At 34.9% G+C, this 20,185-nt stretch overlaps 4 protein-coding genes across 4 annotated transcripts; all 4 read left to right on the forward strand.

Moving 5' to 3' along the window:
• Positions 1-1,740: 1,740 nt before the first annotated feature.
• Positions 1,741-7,114, forward strand: LOC107946930 (ATPase 11, plasma membrane-type). Its single transcript, XM_016881436.2, has 20 exons — positions 1,741-1,943; positions 2,066-2,194; positions 2,451-2,570; positions 2,657-2,755; positions 2,836-3,108; positions 3,200-3,379; positions 3,467-3,793; positions 3,866-3,985; positions 4,082-4,204; positions 4,307-4,411; positions 4,497-4,641; positions 4,731-4,895; positions 4,978-5,216; positions 5,314-5,346; positions 5,436-5,517; positions 5,604-5,764; positions 5,880-6,092; positions 6,203-6,385; positions 6,475-6,653; positions 6,746-7,114. Exons 2-20 carry the CDS (start codon positions 2,135-2,137, stop codon positions 6,837-6,839), a joined length of 2,901 nt encoding a protein of 966 aa, XP_016736925.1. The 5' UTR covers positions 1,741-1,943; positions 2,066-2,134; the 3' UTR covers positions 6,840-7,114.
• An 893-nt stretch (positions 7,115-8,007) lies between these two features.
• On the forward strand, positions 8,008-10,486 carry LOC107946929 (deSI-like protein At4g17486). The gene is made up of 5 exons (XM_016881435.2): positions 8,008-8,307; positions 8,680-8,865; positions 9,082-9,369; positions 9,700-9,780; positions 10,029-10,486. The coding sequence occupies exons 2-5, from the start codon at positions 8,712-8,714 to the stop codon at positions 10,181-10,183; spliced, it is 678 nt and encodes a 225-aa protein (XP_016736924.1). The 5' UTR covers positions 8,008-8,307; positions 8,680-8,711; the 3' UTR covers positions 10,184-10,486.
• A 1,392-nt stretch (positions 10,487-11,878) lies between these two features.
• Positions 11,879-15,401, forward strand: LOC107946928 (palmitoyl-protein thioesterase 1). Its single transcript, XM_016881433.2, has 12 exons — positions 11,879-12,264; positions 12,353-12,437; positions 12,522-12,573; positions 12,688-12,708; positions 12,808-12,861; positions 13,247-13,297; positions 13,427-13,489; positions 13,985-14,050; positions 14,182-14,220; positions 14,429-14,551; positions 14,697-14,789; positions 14,863-15,401. Exons 1-12 carry the CDS (start codon positions 12,171-12,173, stop codon positions 15,199-15,201), a joined length of 1,080 nt encoding a protein of 359 aa, XP_016736922.1. The 5' UTR covers positions 11,879-12,170; the 3' UTR covers positions 15,202-15,401.
• A 2,355-nt stretch (positions 15,402-17,756) lies between these two features.
• On the forward strand, positions 17,757-19,738 carry LOC107944499 (zinc finger CCCH domain-containing protein 18). The gene has a single exon (XM_041107362.1). It carries the CDS (start codon positions 18,099-18,101, stop codon positions 19,473-19,475), a length of 1,377 nt encoding a protein of 458 aa, XP_040963296.1. The 5' UTR covers positions 17,757-18,098; the 3' UTR covers positions 19,476-19,738.
• Positions 19,739-20,185: the final 447 nt, after the last annotated feature.

Below are 20,185 nucleotides of genomic sequence, written 5' to 3' on the forward strand. Positions count from 1 at the left end.
TTAGCTCATTCCTTATCATACCTTCTTTTACTAAGCTGTGGGCGATACCGTTTGCCAATCTGACTGCATGTCTGATAAGGCATCGCCGGAAGCCATTGCTAAGTCATTTTGCATCTTTGATATAGGCCGAAATCTCCGATCTGTCCTCGAGGTTCAATTGAAGCTTCATCACCATTGTTCTCACATCTCCCTCTACCATCCCCATAGTGATGCCCAAATCCTGACCCAACTGGAGCGTCAAGGCTATGTTTAGTAGTACTTTTCAAAAATATTTTTGAAGCAGAATGGATTTTAAACAAACAACTTTTGAAGGAAATTTTTGGCTTTTCAAAAACACTTTTTTTTAGAATGGAGAAGTTAAAATTTTGAGTTTTTCTCTCCTAAAAGCACTTTTGACAGTTTAATTACGTTTTCACCCCTTCAACATATGGTACTTTCATTTCTTTGGTTAACTGCCTAAAAAATATTTAAAATTTGTTTTTCATATATTAAAATATTAACAAAAAACTATAATAAATTATTTTCTATATTCTTATTAAAATATCATAATATTAACTAAGTTAAACATTATTTAAATATTTATTTGTTACTTTATAACACTATGTCTAAAATAAATATTTTATTTCTCAAAAGTATTTTTTTTGACCATAATATTAAACACTTCAAATTTTAAACTAAACTTTTCAAAAGTATTTATTAAAAATAATGCTAAACTAACCCTCCTAAATACATTTACTAACACAAGAAGAACATTTGAATGGGACTTTTTTGTAATGCATAAAAAATTGTTGTCTAAGCCAAACATGTGGAAGGACAGAAATAAACTGATTAAATATAATAAAAAGGTACAATGTATGTGTACTTACACTTCCCCAACTTTGGTATTATTGTTTAGACGTCCTTTTATTATACAATTCACAGCTAAAAGAAATAAGTAAGCTCATCAATTTTTCATTAAATACAGCTCAACAATTGCTAAACACGTAGTATTTTGTTTTTTTATGTCGGATTCTTCTCTGTTAAAGTTATACCAGGCCCAGACATTTTCCTAGAAGCCAAACAAGGCCTTGTGTCCAATGACAAATGTAGCTTTGTGAATTAACCCAAATCTGCCGAATATAATCTGCTTGTTTCTTGGTTATGCATTTCATTCAATTCTGGAAATTCTCAGAATCTCATCTCAATGGAAAATAATAATGAGAAATGAAAATTCCAATGCCAAATGGCGTACGGGGACGTTGTTACCATCGTATATCATTTTCTACCAATATACTACGTGGTCTATGATTTACATTAAAAACAATAATAAAAAGACATTTTTAACATCTATCTTCACCTCATTTTATTTAATCATTATTTTTAAACAATTTTGATAAAATGGATATGATTTATTTTTTAGATTAAAGTTTTTTTTTAATTTTCAACACTCTTGAACTCATATCCTCAATGTTAATAAAAAAAGTTTATGTAAAAATACATTTATTGAAAAAATTATGTTAAAAACATTTGTAGATTTATTTTCAGCCTAATTTATTTTTTATAGATTTTATTTATATATTTTAAATATTTTTCTTAATTATTTAGCTAATGAGTATGTGGCATTAAGTCGTGAGAGGAATACAAAATCATTTTTGAGTACACTTTTTAATTCCACATATGTATTCACAAAAAATGATTATCTAAAACTCATCACCCCCCCTCGTGTCATTGGAAACAACTAGTTTACTTTGTTATGCAAATGCTGGTGACGGAGTTTCAGAAGCTATGCTTTTGTCTCCACCTTTTGGCTTATTTACCTTCCCTTTTTCTCCATTCGATTCCACCGTATCTTGTTTCTTTGGTGTTAAAATCTATATATACCCGTCGCATTTCTTGCTTGTCAAACATCATTCTCTCCATTTCTCTACCTTCCATTTTTCCCTGCTCTTATGTAACCTTATTAGGTACTAGTTTCTTTGTTAAGCCTTTCTTTATACTGCTGATGAATCAATTTCGCTATTATCTAAAAACATGTTTATTTTTGCAAATATTCAAGTTTCTAATGATGATATGGAATGTTATTTAGTTTGCAGGTTACCTATATTTTGAGTTGAGGGTCGGAAGCTGAAAAAATAAACACACGCACACAACTGCAATGGACACAGAAAAAAAAGCTGTTTCACTTGAAGCCATTAACAAGGAGATTGTTGATCTGGTACATGTTTTTCGTATATATGATCGTTTTCCATAGAAACAGGTCATGTTTGTAGAGTTTTAGCTGAACTAGTACAAGCTTACATATTTGTTGACAGCTCTGTCAGAAATCTATAGTGTAAGACAGTTAACTACTGATCTTAGATTGATGCATGATGAAGTTAGAATAAGTGTGTGTGTGTGTGTGTGTGTGTGTATCAATATCATGTATTTAGGTTTTCTAACTTTGATGCTAATCTGGGAACTGTTTCATTCAGGAAAACATCCCGATTGAAGAGGTTCTCGAGAAGCTGAAATGCACAAAAGAAGGTTTAACCACTGATGAAGTCCAGCAGAGGCTTGAGCTTTTTGGTTACAATAAGCTTGAAGAGAAAAAGGTAACTTAGTCGTCGTTCTGTTTGTTGTAAACCTTGGCCTAATTATAATACAATCAAACTGAGTTTTGTGGTCTGATATCTTTCAGGAAAACAAAATACTTAAGTTCTTGGGATTTATGTGGAATCCTCTGTCATGGGTTATGGAAGCAGCCGCTGTTATGGCTATCGCTCTTGCACACGGAGGGGTAAGTCCCATGAAATAAGTGTGCCATTTCAGACTGGAAACCTGATCAGACATTTGATTTTGGCCTCTTTTGTTTTGCAGAAAAAGGAAACAGATTACCATGATTTTGTTGGTATTCTGGCACTGCTGCTTATCAACTCAACAATCAGTTTCATAGAGGAAAACAATGCTGGAAATGCTGCTGCAGCTCTTATGGCTCGATTGGCTCCGAAAGCTAAGGTTTTACGTGACGGGAAATGGAACGAGGAAGATGCTTCGGTGTTGGTTCCTGGAGATATTATCAGTATCAAACTTGGTGACATCATTCCTGCTGATGCTCGTTTACTTCAAGGAGATCCTTTAAAAATCGATCAGGTTTACAATCCTCTGCCTTTTTAGTTTGTAATTTTAAGACTCTAACCAATGGTTTAAGTGATGTGAATTTCCTTTTTATCTTCTTTTGCAGTCAGCTCTTACAGGAGAGTCTCTCCCGGTGACTAAACATCCCGGGGACGGAGTTTACTCAGGCTCAACATGCAAACAAGGTGAAATCGAAGCCGTGGTTATTGCAACCGGTGTGCACACTTTCTTCGGGAAGGCAGCTCATCTTGTGGAAAGCACAACACATGTTGGACATTTCCAACAGGTTCATCTTGCAAAACTCTTAACATCCAAATAATAGTTTCTAATGTGACAACGAGGCACCATACTGACTGATAGTAATTAATTTCAGGTCTTAACTTCGATTGGTAACTTCTGCATATGCTCCATTGCCATTGGGATGCTGGCTGAACTCATTGTTATATATGGAGCTCAACGAAGGTCTTATCGAACTGGTATCGATAACTTGCTGGTTATACTTATTGGTGGTATCCCAATTGCTATGCCGACCGTGCTTTCTGTCACTATGGCAATTGGCTCTCATCGTTTATCACAACAAGGTGCCATAACCAAGAGAATGACAGCCATTGAGGAAATGGCAGGGATGGATGTGCTTTGCAGTGATAAAACAGGCACACTAACACTTAACAAGCTTACAGTGGACAAAAATTTGATTGAGGTAAGAGCTTTGATCACTTTTATTTTAATTCTTCAAAGAACTGACACTTAAAATGAACTATCTTCATCATAGGTTTTTGTCAACAATGTCGACAAGGATACGGTCATTTTAATGGCGGCTAGAGCTTCAAGATTGGAGAATCAAGATGCTATAGATACTGCAATTGTTGCAATGTTGGCTGATCCTAAAGAAGTAAAATACCTTATGTTGGTTATGGAATTTTTATGATGAAACTTTTAATTTCTTTACAATTTCTTATATTGAGTTTATTCTGTTGTTTATCGAAAGGCGCGAGCTGGAATCACAGAGGTTCACTTCCTTCCCTTTAATCCAACCGACAAGAGAACGGCCCTTACATACGTTGATGAAGCTGGTAAGATGCATAGAGTCAGCAAAGGTGCACCCGAGCAGGTATAGATATTGCCAATCAATAAGTTTCTATTTTCATTCGTGGTATCATGTAAGGTTGTCTCAAGCTCATAAGCTATTGGCCTCTTCATATGCAACTTGCAGATACTCAATCTGGCCTATAATAAATCAGAAATTGGAAAGAAAGTTCACTCCATAATCGATAAATATGCTGAACGTGGACTTCGATCCCTTGCAGTTGCTCGACAGGTATTGAAGCTTTACACGTTACTCTTAATATCTTTATATATCACTCCATTGAGCTAATGGAAAAAAATGTAAAAATTTTATATAGGAGGTTCCTGCTGGTACTAAAGATAGTCCTGGAGGACCATGGGAATTTGTTGGTCTTCTGCCTCTATTTGATCCACCCCGCCATGACAGTGCCGAGACCATTCGAAGAGCCCTGGATCTCGGTGTCAGTGTTAAGATGATAACAGGTATACAATATGTCTGATTAAGCTTTTTCTTTGGGGTGAAATGTGGATATTGGCATCAAAATGTTTGACTATTGGGGATGTTGTTGCAGGTGACCAACTCGCAATCGGTAAGGAGACAGGCAGAAGGCTTGGAATGGGCACTAACATGTATCCTTCATCATCTCTGCTTGGTGACCATAAGAATGAAGAAATTGGAGCTTTTTCAATTGATGAACTTATTGAGAATGCTGATGGATTTGCTGGAGTTTTTCCTGGTAATATATATATATATACTTGCTATCATATCTTAGAATTATGCTTTTCTACTAATGTATCTGAATTTCATATTTAATGTAGAGCACAAGTTTGAGATTGTGAAAAGACTGCAAGCTAAGAAACACATAGTCGGAATGACGGGTGACGGTGTGAACGATGCCCCTGCATTGAAGAAAGCAGACATTGGGATTGCGGTTGCAGATTCAACCGACGCAGCTCGAAGTGCTTCTGATATTGTTTTGACAGAACCTGGTCTGAGTGTGATCATTAGTGCTGTTTTAACAAGCCGTGCAATCTTTCAAAGGATGAAGAATTACACGGTAAAGAAAAAGAGAATTTCATTAGATATGCAGAAGGAAGTGAAATTGCCATCATTACCATCAAGTTTCTCATTCTGCGTTCTCTTTTTTCTTCCAGATATATGCAGTATCTATCACCATACGTATAGTGGTGAGTTGTCATTACTTTTTTTGCCATTTTCCCATTCGATAAGGAAAGAAAAAACAAACAATGTTTAAGTTTTGATGTTCATGTTGCAGTTGGGATTCATGCTGCTCACTTTAATCTGGAGGTTGAATTTCCCACCATTCATGGTCCTAATCATTGCCATTCTTAATGATGGTAAGTGATTACCGTAACACTCTTCTTGTTGGATTCTCCCCTTTCTTCTTTCGCTAGTTACGGTAGATGGTTTTCGTTCTTTCAAGGTACCATTATGACAATATCGAAAGACCGTGTCAAGCCATCACCGCTTCCTGACTCTTGGAAACTCAAAGAAATCTTTGCTACTGGCATTGTCTTGGGCAGCTACTTGGCCTTAATGACTCTTATATTCTTCTGGGCAGCATATGAAACCGATTTTTTTCCGGTAAATGCAAATTACTAGTTCGATCTCTTGCTAATGAAAGTACAGTCAAGATGTCATTCTGGTTCATCTAGTGAATGTTATGTATGAACTCTCTATTCTCTCCTTTGTACCTCAGGATAAATTCGGCGTAAGAAGCTTGAGCAAAAAGAGCTTTGATCTTACACAAGAGAGTGAAAGACGCAAGGTGAATGCACTTTTATCATCTGCAGTGTACCTCCAAGTTAGCACCATCAGCCAGGCTCTCATATTCGTGACTCGCTCCCGAGGCTGGTCATTCACAGAACGACCCGGTCTCCTTCTCGTTACTGCTTTCATCATTGCTCAACTCGTAAGCTAGCTCAAAACCCCAGTATTGTTTTTTCTTATGAACATGACAACATATAGTCGAGTACTCTAGTTCAGTTGATAAACAAATGAAGCTTTCATGTATAATTGCAGGTGGCGACTGTTATTTCAGCTCAAGCAACATGGAGTTTTGCTGGAATCAGAGCAGTTGGGTGGGGATGGTGTGGTGTTATTTGGATTTACAACATTTTAACCTATTTTCTACTTGATCCCATCAAGTTTGCAGTTCGATATGCACTGAGTGGGAAAGCCTGGGATCTTGTGCTTAACCAAAGAGTAAAATACTAAAAAACACTTGCCTCACTAATATTCCATTGAATCTTGGCATTGTTTTCTAAGTGTGGGGTTTGTGTATGTACCCACAGACGGCATTCAGCACCCAAAAGGACTTCGGGAAAGAGGCTCGTGAGGCAGCATGGGCTGCTGAACAGAGAACACTCCATGGCCTACAGTCAATCTCGGATGCCAAGATCACTGAAAAGCACAATTTTAGAGACATTAGTGTCATGGCAGAAGAGGCAAGAAGGCGTGCAGAGATTGCAAGGTACCTTACTCTTCCATTCTAAATATCCCGAGTTGGAGTAACACAGCAAATGAAACTAATTCTAATATTTTAATCATTGATGTGATGTGCAGATTGAGAGAAATTCATACACTGAAAGGCAAAGTGGAGTCTTTTGCCAAGTTGAGAGGATTGGATATTGATGTGAACCCACATTACACGGTTTGATTTGATGAGAAGGGGGTAATCTCTTCAAAGTCTACACTTCCACTTCCATTTCTCGCTTTCCTTTTCTTGCTTGAATTGTTGTTGTATTCACGTATTGCTAGCTCTTAAAACCCATTTCGAGCTGTAATTTTCTGCCCATTGATACCCAGAAACGTAATTGATGTTGCTCAATGATTCTGTATGTACTATCAATAAGACCCTTCAATGCTAATATCATCATTTACTCAAAAACGAGAGTTTGCCTTATTCCATTGTTCTTCTTGTAATTGTCTTTCCACCCTTAAAATAAAGTTATTTTTTTAAAAAGTTTTTTTTATATACCTAAATTTATTTATTTTTTAATTTTGTACTTAAAGTATATTCACTTTTCAATTTGGTACTTAAAATATGACTTTGAAAAAAATTCTTATAACCAGTCACAAAGCACTACATAGCATTTTTTCATTGGCAAAAGTTAAGTATGAAAACGAAAAAATAAACATACTTCAACAATGAATTAAGCTTTTTTCTTTTAACAAGTCGAAGTTGTTCAAAAAATTTAATCAATATGTTTTTTTTATATATACGAATCCAAATTATTTCTATGAACACTTCAATTTTAGTTTTAGGCAAAAAGATTTAGACTGTTTTGAGTGACTGTGGTTTTATTTGGGTAAACATCGATTAAGCTATTAATAAATTTATGTTTTAGTCATTCAATTTTAAAAAATTATAAAATAATCGCTAAATTATTCAAAAAATTTTATTTAAGTCATTGGTCTGTTAAAATTGTTGTTGAATGTTACAAATCTGTGAACCAAAATTTAAACAGTTTTCTTCTACAATCTCCAACACTGACTACTAGATCAATTTGGATCTAAGATATATTTTTCTATTCGTCGATGAATATTGATCTACCATACCAACCATCATGTCATTTAAAACTCGTTAATTAGACTTTTTTTTTAAAAAAAATTAACCACCCAATGACTTTAAAAACTTTTGAGTAGTTCATTACCTTAAATGAAAATTTTTGAATAATTTAGTGTTTATTTTATAATTAAAATTAAATGATTGAAATATAAATTTATTAATAATTTAATAATTTAATCATGAGTGTAACAAAATTGAATTCTCGAGTAGAGTAGACTTTAGACCTTGAGGCAACAATAAAGCGTCAAAATGTTGACTAAAATCTTTGAAAACCTATAGGTAAGCAAAAAAACAGACCAAAAAGGCAAAGAAAGATTTTTAGATTAAATTAAAACGAGACCATAATTCTAATTTCTAAATTATTTTACTTTTTATGCTAGACGAAGTGATCTTGAACTTCACTTTATCTGTGAAAAACCTTCATTGATCCATGCAGATTCTAAATGCAAACAACAAAGTTGCTTGAATTAAGTTGTCTGGAAAAAAAACCCATTCTTTCTTTGATCTCTGCTCCAAAAGTTGTCACCTTTAATCTCTCTTCGTCTCCTCTTCTTAGGTAAGTTTAAAAGCCTCAATTTCCTTTTTTTTCCCCTAATTTTTTTTATGCTTTCTTTTCTTGTTTGCGATTTGGATGGTATATTGCTATTTTCACTATGTTTATTTTATTTGGAAACTTAATTTTACCCAAATTGGAAAAAATCCCAACACTCAAAAGCTGTTATTTTTAGTTTATATTGCTTTGTAACCAAGTTTGGTTATTGGGGATTTCTTCTTTCTGGGTTTATATGCTTCATTCAAGTTTTATGATATTATGCTAAGTAGTAGAGAATTAATTGTATACTAAATGAACTTTGATTCCTTATTGGTACAACCCATCATATATTAGTTTTCATGGTTTAATGCTAAGAATGAGGAGCTTATGATATAGATTGAAGAATCAAGGTTAGATTTTAAGGCACAATGCGGTTGTTTCCATCAAATTCGAGTGTGAAAAAGAGGCAGAGTAATGGGGGAAGCAATGGTGCTTTGTTGTATCTCAATGTCTATGATCTCACACCTATGAATAACTATCTTTTCTGGTTCGGGCTCGGGATTTTCCACTCCGGTATCGAAGGTAGCATCTCTCCTTTATGTTCATTCCAATTTAATAAACAAATCATGCAAGTTAATTCCAATTTATATTAAGTTCATCCATGGTCTATATCTTATGATGTTCGGTAATTTATTAAAAGAAAATTGCTAATCCTATTTTTCCTTTTCTTTCTTTTCATGCTATTTTATGTTCTAATTTTCTTAGCTATTAACCTATTGTGTTTTGATTGCTAATCAGTTTATGGTTTGGAGTATGGCTATGGAGCACACGAGTACCCTACAAGTGGAGTGTTTGAATTGGAACCGAGAAGTTGTCCTGGTTTCATCTTCAGACGTTCAGTATTATTGGGCACCACTAACATGTCTCGTTCAGAATTTCTGTTATTTATTGAACAGCTTTCGCAAAAGTACCATGGGGACACGTATCATTTGATCACTAAGAATTGTAACCATTTCACCGATGAAGTATGCCTGCAGCTACCTGGAAAGCCTATTCCTGGGTGGGTAAATAGACTGGCTAGGCTAGGTGAGAAAACAGCCAGTTTTTCACGTTCTTGTCATCCAAGAAGATTTGTGATCCCTAAGTATTTTTCTAGATGGCTTCTAGTTGCAGTAGATTGCATATTCATACAACATGGTTAGAAAGTATCTCTCGTTGTTAGATAATTTCCTTAGTTCTAGGTTCTGATTGTCCAGCATGGAAGTTGGATCGTTAGAATCATTATTTGAATGTCTATATTTGAAGGATTGGATGAAATATAGCATCCAGGGGTTCTAGGATATGTAACTGTGGTATGTGTAGTCCACGGCTCTATGCAATTATTTTATTTGATCAATGCAGTTTTTGAAGTTTCAGGTTCATTTTGTAACTGTCTACTTTCGGAAAGCATTCAGGTTACTGCAGTTCGACATCTTCCTGACAATCCAGCATATTCTGGTAAGCTTCTTCTGGCCACCATGTCTCGTAGTTCATCATTTTCTTTTAAAGTTTTTACCAAATTTATGCTCATTAGTCCACACTGCTGTAGCGAATCGCCAGTGATGGATCTAAAAGCAGTTTTTCACTGGAGCTATATGCATACATATGTTCAAAGTTTGTTATATGATCAAGATTGCATATACTTGTGTGTGCACGCGCATGCGCATATATATACTCGTATTTATCAAGATATTTTTCCAATACAGATGATGAGAGATTAGATTCTGCTGCAATGTCGTTAACAGCAGAGAGTGAGGAAGAGGAAGAGGATGGAGTCACAGATCATCATCTGCTGACTATACCAAATAGCAATGTTGCATTCCTCAAAGAAAAGACAGTGTGGCTTACCAGAGAACTATGATTTCCCCCTGGACTGTAATTGTTTCTTTTGTGGGTCTTTATTCGTTCTTGTAGCATACATTCGCAAATGCATGACAGTGTATCAGATTCAGATATCTTCAAGGTTCAGTGATGATGCTATGGGCTTCATTTTTATTCAAAAATGTTCTGCCGTGCCCGAACATATTCATTTACTACCCTTAAAGACATGGGTGGCCCGAGTCTGTACCATTATATGTTGTATTTTCTTCATCTCTTTGTCAAAAGACTATTATATACGATTTCTATATGCTTCGAGATTAATTGAAGCTGAAAGTTTGAATTTTGTGTTAGTGTTGTGAATGCATGAATCAGTCGATGGCTACTACTGTTATGGTTGTTCAATCGGGGCAGCAGCTTCCACTACATTTGCAAACACAAATGTAATTTCCAAATGCATGAGCATTGCGCCCTCAAGTCTCCCATGGAGTCTGAAGATTACGAGGATGCTATTCTACATTTCACGCATCGACAACCATTGAGACCTGTAGATCTAAACATGGCAGATAGAGTTGGCTGTGCCATATGCAAAAACCTCTGCTTTGGTTCAGTCAATGGTTGCCAATTCTGCAACTTTTTCCTTCGTAACACTTGCAGGGTGACCGTTCTGTAAAAGGTCAATCATTTCTTCCTCCCATGCCCTCTTTTTTGTTCACATATTCGCACACTGTGCCAATTGTGATGATTGCAAGCTTCGCTCGATCTTGATGTTCATCTGATTCAACATTTCACCCATAGGCATTCATTGAAGCTTGTTGAGATGCTAAAAGTAGTTGCTTCGGTTCTGCTTATATTCGCAAGAAATGCAACTTTTACGGCCACAAATCATTGCATAACCGAAGCTCCACCACAGATCAACCACTCATTTCATCAATGTCCCCTCATTAAAAGCTGATTATATAGATCAAAGAATCCTTGATGGTGAAGAAAAGAAGATTTCTGCAATTGACTCCACTCTTTCAAAGCTTAGGTTAGAGTGAGAGGCATTACGGAAGTAGAAGAACCAAGTGAAAGCAGTAACAGGAAAATTAGAAGGTAGTGATGTTGAACGGATACATGCACCCAAAATAAATATAGAACTGATCAAAGTTATTGAGATAATTAACGGCGGAAGCAACAGCAACAACACAAATATAGTCATATGAAAAGGATGGGTGTCTCTATTAGTTCTTTTCTGATTCTATTTATGATCCAAACTCTTCACGGCAAACAAAGTTTGATGCTTCAAGCTAATAACTTGGATGCTTCTTTCACTTCACTTTATCACCCTCTTTTAATGCAATAATAACTTGCACTTGTTTAGAGGAATTTTTATTAAAATTTCAAACAAAAAATCAAATTTTGTAAAGAGATTTTAAGCCATTCAAGTTTCATCTAAAGAGTAATTTTTCAAACTTACTCATAATCTTATTTAATTTAATATGCATGGTTCTATTATACAAAAAAAACCATATTAAACTTCAAAAAATTGATTTTTTTAAATATATTTTTATATTTTATATTATTAAAAATATTTTTTTACAAATATAATAATATTCATGTGGCATATTTTTTTATATTTTTTAACATCATTATTATTATTTTACTCATTAAATTTCAATAGCGTATTTATTTTTTAAAATTTAAAATTTAGTGTCGAAGAAAATAAATATAACAGTAACGAGATTTATTAGTCCACAGGGGAATATTAAAGTGGTTCAGTTCACAGGAGATTTAAGTCGACAAGCTACCATAGCTTAGCAAAGCAATAATCTGAACGTGTGTGAAATAAATACATCCTATCGGATTTCAGATTCCGTGTTTTTGGCCTTATTTTCACCAATCACAACCCTCCATCCTTCACCCTTTCTTCAAACTTCCAACCACCAACTTCCTGTCATAGCTCCTGCCTGCAACCAAACCCCAATTTAATTCAGAAGAAAAAGTTAATATATAGAGAGAAAGAATACCTCAGAAATAAACAATATTTCATGGATTTTCCCTCTAAATTCCTTGCCTTTATTCCCTTTCTTGTATTTATAATCGCCCCATTTTCTCATTCCATCCCCTTCATTGTCATCCATGGTAAATTGTTTTCTTTTTTCGTCTACTATCATCTTTTTTTACCGTATCAAGCTTAAACTTTTCAGGGTTTTTCTTTCTTTGGTTACAGGGATTGGAGATCAGTGTGCCAATCGTGGAGTCAAACAGTTCACTGAACTTCTCACGAACTTTTCTGGGTCTAAAGGATATTGCTTGTATGTATATGCTTCTTCAGCTTTCTTTCTTTCTTTTTCCTTTTTTCTCAATTGCGACTTTGGTTTTCCTTTTCGAACATGCAGAGAAATTGGAGGTGGGACATGGGATTCCTGGTTTATGCCTCTGGAAGAACAGGTAAAACTTCTTACAACATGAAAAAAGGATTCCATTAACTGTCATTTTGGCTGAAACATTTATTATTGTCTGGTTTCTTTTATAATAACAAATTTTCTTGCTTGTTGTTTACAGGCAAATTTCGTTTGTAAGAAGGTGACATAAATCATTACGGCCAATTCCTTGGTTTTTCTTTGTGGGTCTGGGTTTTGGAGTTTATGTTTCCTTTGATAAACTCCAGCATCCTGTCAACAGGTTAAGCAAATGAAAGAACTCAGTAAGGGTTACAACATAGTTGGTCTCTCCCAGGTATTTCTTATTTACATTTATTGTGATTGCTTTCATGTAAAAAAATTGAGGTTCATTTCCCTAATTGATGGACAACTACTTAATTTCTTCACTGATATTCCATTTAAGAGGATAGCTTTTGGTAGGATTTACATATTGTTGTGTCCTCCTTTTATGCATTATATCGTCGCATTGAGTAGTGATATTTGTAGAAGAAACTTAGAGCTTACATGTTAATGCTACTAACCTTATCCGTTACAAGATTAGGAAAAATTTACTAATATATAGAAGAAATGCATCTGAACCTGTATCGGTCTTTTCGGTTGTGTTCTTAGTTTGATCATTGTTGCGAAGGCAACTTTCATACATGTACTGTAATTCTTAAAAATTGACTTTGGTTTAACAGGGTAACTTGATAGGACGGGCTGTTGTCGAGTTTTGTGATGGTGCACCCCAGGTACGAGCCGGCTTACCCTTAAGCTTCTCTTTCTCAGAAGATCAGCGTGTTGGTTAAGGGAAAATGGAAGATTAACTTGTTGCTCTCGTATTTATTGAATCTTTACAAATGATGGAAATGATGAAACAGGTGAAGAATTTCATCTCTTTAGGAGGGCCTCATGCTGGTACTGCTTCTGTTCCTCTTTGTGGTGTAAGTGCCCTGCTACTCTTTGAATCATGCTCTTTTTAGCCCATGAAATACTGCATGTTCACTTTTAACAGTCTTATGGTACTTTAGTTTAGTATGACTTAATCATTAATTTTATTATTTAATTGAAATTAAGTCTTTCACATATAAATTACAAGACTTGAGGAGCTGGTTATCAAGACCCATCATTAAGATCTAGGGATACTAAGGATCTTGCATCCTAACAGGATCAAACTAAATGATCTGAGTTGGTTGACTGTGTTTTCAATGCTTACTTTCTAACTCTAGTTCGGACACTTTCCTCTGTTATCTATGCATTAGGAAACCATTTAGCATTTATTTCTCAACATGAATCTATCTTAAACTAAAAGTATGTACTGGTATTATTGATAAAATGACATGGTAGATGACTATTCTAGCCTATTCAAAACTCCTTAATCCTATCAGTAGCTGTATTGTTTTTGTTTGTTGTTGAAGCGGATTATTTTGGTATTGCAGTCTGGTTTTCCGTGCCTGATTGCGGACAAGCTAATCAAGTCAGAGATATACAGCGACTATATCCAAGTATACATCTTTTCCCCGAGGCTTGTTAACTCATACACTCATCTTTCTTCATGATTTTGAGGAACCATGCAACTTTCAACAGTTTCCAGATACCTTGTTACGTTTACTTATTTCTGATTGCCATTTTGCAGGCTCATCTGGCTCCAAGTGGTTATCTAAAATTACCAAATGTGAGTAGCATACACTAATGGAATGTTTGAGGCCTTTGTACTGCTTGCACTGGTTGTACAACTATGAACTCTTTGAATCATATAAGAATCCAATTCTTCATAATGCGAAAATCTCTTTTGTGTTTAATAATTGCTTTTACATATTGTTTTAAGTGATTAAAATTTATACGGTCATGACTAAGATTCAAATCATCTTTTTAATTTCCAGGATATACCTCATTATTTGGAAAAATGTAGATTTCTTCCGAAGCTTAACAACGAACTACCCCATGAAAGGAATTCCACTTATAAGGAGAGGTTCACTCGCTTGCAAAACTTGGTACTTATCTTGGTAAGCTGGAAAAAAGAACAGATTTTTGCTTTTCAAACCCAGTTCGGACCATTAGCTTCTTTTTCTCATTTAATTCTCAAAGGGTCTCCGAACAGTTTGAGCATGAAAGTTATCTGCTAATCTGGCTCATCTTCTACTCAAACAGTTTGAGCATGACACTGTTTTGATACCAAAGGAAACCTCTTGGTTTGGATATTACCCCAACGGGGCCTTCAAACCCGTCGTTCAGCCTCAAGAGGTATGGTATTTGCCCTTGCAAAAGTTCATTCTTTTAATCATGTTTGAAACTAAATTATTTGTTGTTGGTGCAGACAAAGCTTTACAGCGAGGATTGGATTGGTTTAAAAACCTTAGATGATGCTGGAAAGGTACACTACGTTAATGTGTCAGGAGGTCACCTTGGAATCTCCAAAGAAGACATGAAGAAGCATGTTGTACCTTTCTTGAAGGATGAAGCACCAATGGCGGATAGCATCGAAACCCATGGATCTCATCGCAAGGTGAAGCTAAACCGCAAGAGAAATCAAGAACTGCCTTTGTTGCAGGAAAAAGAATCATCCCAACTCATACTTGATGGATCATCATCCTACCATTGGCCCCCATCTGTCCAAAGCTTCTTTAACGAATTACTTGGACTCGCAGAAGCTTAGCCATATCTTTTTATTTGTTTATTTACAGTGTATATTCGAATTGAATTATAAATTCAATGGTGGTCATTAAAGATCATCTACACGTGGGAGTTCATATATCATTTTGTGGTGGAAATCTGAACTACGATATATGAAAACTGCAGTTGTAAGCATAAACCTGAATTATTAGCATCATTAGATGAAAATTGTGTTATATATAATCATACGGTGTCTGCAAACTCAATCTTTCCCTGCAAGAGGATGTGAGGACGGTTCGAGAACATGAAGTATATTTTCTATTTATCTTATTTTATTTTGAAATTCAATTTGTAAAAAATTCATATTGAATTTTGTTGAAAAATTGAGCTTATCAATTCAATTGATTTGACTCGATATAATCGAATGGGTTAATTAAACAATATCTTCTTTTATGAAATACCAATAAAGTCTCACCAGTAATCCATATATTCGCTACACAAATTCAAGGATCAAAGTTTACCGGAGCCCTATACAACCATATAAAGTTCATTTTAGTCCCTAAAAAATACATCTATTGTTTAACTATCGTGTGGTTGAATAACTAAGGATAAATTTGAATAAATTTATAATGCACAAAGAATAATCTAAAACAATTTTTAATAAAACTAAAATAAACTTTATTCTTGATAGGCTTTAAACCAAATTCAAGACAACCTTAAAATATTTTAGGGTTAACCAAACACTTTTGCACCTTGTAAGATGTAATAACATTTAAAAAAAATTATAGACTTACCGTACATGTAAGAATTAGACTTGAATTTAGATTAAAGACCTACCCACATTAAAAACATAACACCCCATTTTGAAATTTTATCAAATGAGCATCTTTCAAACACTTTATAAAACACAATTAGAGTTGATTTTGGCATCAACTAAAGCTAGGGTTTTCTTTACATTCTTCTTTTTGTAAATGAGTGCATAAAGTGAAAACTTTGAATGGTTGTAGATGAAGTGAGAGAAAGAATTGGTATTGGTTTTTGTGAATAGAAAAACTGTATATTGTGACCAAAAAGGCAAAGGGGGAATCCGATTCATTGTCTACAAACATTTCCAAAGCCTTTAACTTTCGGCCACAAATTGGAGAAAAGAAGGATACCTTATCACCCTCCTTCAGTTTAATTAGGCCTTATCATTATCTTAATTTAAGCAAACCTGCCATTAACTTAGGACTGGGCAGCACCTTCACATGGGCTGCTCCTCGTTGCGGTGTTCAAACCCATTCAAGCACGTTAAAAAGGCGGTGCATGACTCAACCAACCCTTTTTTTCGTTGTTAATCGGTCATGGAATGATATAGATTTGATTGTAATGAATATTTGTGCAGTCTCACATTAAGATTCTTTCCGTAGCATATTTACATTCAATGTATTATCGATATATAAAAAATTTATCAGTTAAATTAAAAAATTAAATTTTAATCATTATATGTATAAAAATTATAAAGATAAAAGATTGTATGAATAAGAGATACATCATCTTGTATCCATTACTAATTATTTAATGTTATTTTAGTATTTTTTTCTCATGTTATTGACAATTATTTTGATAATTTTTTAATCTGAACCATAAACCCTAGATCTTGGATAAAGTTTAGGATTTAAGATCCAAAATTCATGGTTCAGATTAAAAAACGTACCTAAATGATGTGACAATAACATGGAAAAAATTTAAAATTGCATTAAATAATTAATAAATAATACACATATCTATTTCATACTATCCTTTCTCAATAATGAAAATCTCAAGAAATTTTTTATAATTTTTTTATTTTTTGAATTTTATATATAATTTATAACTTTGGAGGTGTATAAAAAAAAAGGTTTTTGAGGTCAAGTATGCTGTTGAACCGATGATGAAGCAATGACTAGATAAGGGACTTTTTCATTTAATTTAAATAAGGTTACAACTATATATATATAAAGCCACTTCGTGCCCCCTTAAAGAGTAAATGTTGTCATGTTATATTGTCAAGTATAAATAAAGTATAGTCGACTCAGTACAAGCATAATAGAGATTATTAAAAAAGAAAGTTAGCGTAGGCAGTCCAAAGAAGAATCCTTTCTGTCCAACTAGACGCAACGCAACCCATTCTCAGATTCTTTGTTCTTTGTTTTTCCCCCTCTAATTTTGCATATTCCCCAATACATATGGCTAACTCCTCTTTCCCTTTTTATCTTTTCCCATTATTTGCTTAATTACATCACTATTAACAAAGCATTAATTTGAAGAAACTTCAACAAGTTATATTTTTTATTGAACCAGCTGTTACTGTACCACATAGACAACAATCATTTCCCAACTTGTTTACCTAATGCTGATATAATGAAGTTTTAAAAAAGATGGATAAATTTATCAAAATTTGAATCATGACTCACCAACCAAACTCAGCTCGGCAACCAACTCAATCTTTTAGTTTTGAACTTTTTGCCTCCAAAATGTCAGAAAACAAATACATATAATAAGATCCTCACTTGCTGACCAAACGTTACCTTTATAGCACATCTTTAAAACCAGTAGACCCTGTAAGATCTCATTGCAATGGCTCTACTCATTGGTCTGATATGTAAGGCAACTTAATTTTCTTTCCTTTTTAGCTGCCCATCTCCATTAACCCAACCGGCTTTACCTAAAAAGCATGCACCAGAAGAATCTAGTGACTCATGAAAAAGGCTATACCTTCAAGATAATATTTCTTATATTAAAAAAAAAAAGCAAAAGAAAAGAAAAGCACCAAGAGTAAAGAGCCATTAACAACAACTTCAAATACGTATGCTCGCTTCCCCTGCGAAACTCTCTCTCCCCTTTTACCTTCGCCCCTAAGTCTTCTTTTCATCGCCTTGCTTTCTCTTTGTTTTTTGTTTTGGTTTCCCCTGTTCTTCAATGGCAGATGTAGACACCTACACCAAAGGGCAGCAACTAGTAAAAGAACATAACCAAGCAAACCCAAGTAAGTGTCATACGAATTACCTTTACAAAGCCTTCGTAGTCATAATTTTCTTGGTTATAATCCCACTTTTTCCCTCACAAGCACCTGAATTCATCAACCAATCCCTACTCACCAGAAGCTGGGAGCTTCTTCACCTTCTATTTGTTGGCATAGCTGTCTCTTATGGTCTTTTTAGCCGGCGAAATGATGAAACTGAGAAAGAACACAATAACAACTACAACAACCAATCCAAGTTTGATAGTGTACAGTCTTTCGTGTCTAGATTCCTTCAAGTGTCATCAGTTTTCGATGATGAAGCTGAAACCTTATCTGGGTCTGATGAAACCAAGGTCCAGACTTGGAGTAGCCTTTATCATAGGAATGAACCCCCTGTTATTGTTGCTAAAGAACATGCTGTTCTTGATGACAACACAAGTTCTAGTCCTAGAAACCCTGAAAAGCCTTTGCTTTTGCCTGTTAGGAGCTTGAGATCGCGTGTTTTGAATGAGACAGGTAGGGGAAACAGTGCAAATTCTAACTCTCTAAGTAGGTCTAATTCTGGTTTAAGTTCCAAAAGGTTTTCAACTAAAGGTACAAATGGGGAACTGAGAGGATCGGACCAAGAAACTTTGGTGGAGAAATGGAGTGATAACAACGTTGTTCTTCCTTCACCAATCCCGTGGAGATCAAGGTCTGGAAGAATGGAAATGAAAGAAGACATTGAATCTCGGTCATTTAAGAGGTCCCAAAGTAATCGTTTGAGTCGGTCCAATTCCATGTCTTCTTCACCAAAGAAATCAGTATCTCCTCCTCCTCCATCAACGGAAGCACAAGCCAAGAGTGCAGAGGATTTCGTGAAGAAAAAAAGGATGTACAGGTCTCCTCCCCCACCTCCTCCACCTCCCCCAATGATTCACAAACCATCATCATTGAAACCAGTTTCTCCCTTGACACGTAATGGTGAAATCCGAAATGGGATCAATGGCAAGGCAGTGAGGTTCGATCAAACATCATCGAGGACTGAGAAACTGGTGATGCAAAACCCAACTTTCATGGAATTTCCCCAGCAAGAAAATGCCGGAAAGTTTGTGGTAGAAACCAGTGATGATGATTCAGAGAGTGAGGGTGAAACTTCTCCCATTGTTTCCAGCACAGAAACAAGGCCAAACAATGAGGAAGCTAATCAAAGCAGTGGGTGCATTGATGGAGGGTCGGATGTGGATAAGAAGGCAGATGAATTCATAGCCAAAGTAAGAGAGCAAATCAGGCTACAGAGGATTGATTCTATTAAGAGATCCAGTGGCCAGTTTAAGAGAAGCAGTACAAGGTAAAGTCCGAGACATATGAAGCTTTACAGCTTTACAGCTTTAACACTTTATTTTTATTTTTTTCATTTTCTTCTGGTTCTATCTATCTTTACTTGGTTTAATGGCCTTGTTGAATTTAAAAGGTCATGGGTATACAAAGATAGTCTAGGGTTTCTACTTTTAATGTCACCAACAACTGTATTGAAGAAATTGTTTTTGTTCTTCAACATGTTGGTTACTGTGTCTCCTGTAATTGAAGAGGAAAAATAGTATTGGTTTTTAATGCATTGGACCTTTCCAGCTGCTGATGATCACTGAAACATATTCTATGGAGATTTTGCAACATTTACATAAAATTTTGGAACAGCAACCTTTGAAAAGGTTCTTGTATAGGATAATGCCTGACACTTGGAAGAATTTTGTGGTCTGTTTTCCATTATAATTTTACCGAACTTGTTTCTAGTGTAAGCAAAGGATATATTCTTTCAAAGGTGAAGCAAAGAATTCGAAGCTTACAGCCCTTAATATGATTATTCGGGAATCTTTCTGCTGCAGTTGCAGTGGTAAATTTGGTAGTCACTTTCACAACCTCATTTGCAGTTGTATATTGTTGGGTTTTTTTCTGGAAGCTCCATATTTTTTAAAATGTAAAATTATTATATTTTTACTCCAACAATAATTTTGTGAATAATATTAAATTTAAAATATAATAATAATTAATGTATTAAATTCAT

This window comes from Gossypium hirsutum, chromosome D12 (assembly GCF_007990345.1).
Source record: "Gossypium hirsutum isolate 1008001.06 chromosome D12, Gossypium_hirsutum_v2.1, whole genome shotgun sequence".
Lineage (NCBI taxonomy): Eukaryota > Viridiplantae > Streptophyta > Magnoliopsida > Malvales > Malvaceae > Gossypium > Gossypium hirsutum.

Coding starts and splice junctions, on each gene's coding strand:
- LOC107946930 (XM_016881436.2), top strand. CDS start 2,135: ATGGACACAGAAAAAAAAGCTGTTTCACTTGAAGCCATTAACAAGGAG. Junction 4,412..4,496: donor CCCTTGCAGTTGCTCGACAG/GTATTGAAGCTT, acceptor AATTTTATATAG/GAGGTTCCTGCTGGTACTAA. Junction 6,386..6,474: donor ATCTTGTGCTTAACCAAAGA/GTAAAATACTAA, acceptor ATGTACCCACAG/ACGGCATTCAGCACCCAAAA.
- LOC107946929 (XM_016881435.2), top strand. CDS start 8,712: ATGCGGTTGTTTCCATCAAATTCGAGTGTGAAAAAGAGGCAGAGTAAT. Junction 9,370..9,699: donor AAATAGACTGGCTAGGCTAG/GTGAGAAAACAG, acceptor TTGAAGTTTCAG/GTTCATTTTGTAACTGTCTA. Junction 9,781..10,028: donor TGACAATCCAGCATATTCTG/GTAAGCTTCTTC, acceptor TTTCCAATACAG/ATGATGAGAGATTAGATTCT.
- LOC107946928 (XM_016881433.2), top strand. CDS start 12,171: ATGGATTTTCCCTCTAAATTCCTTGCCTTTATTCCCTTTCTTGTATTT. Junction 12,438..12,521: donor GGGTCTAAAGGATATTGCTT/GTATGTATATGC, acceptor TCGAACATGCAG/AGAAATTGGAGGTGGGACAT. Junction 14,790..14,862: donor CCGTCGTTCAGCCTCAAGAG/GTATGGTATTTG, acceptor TTGTTGGTGCAG/ACAAAGCTTTACAGCGAGGA.
- LOC107944499 (XM_041107362.1), top strand. CDS start 18,099: ATGGCAGATGTAGACACCTACACCAAAGGGCAGCAACTAGTAAAAGAA.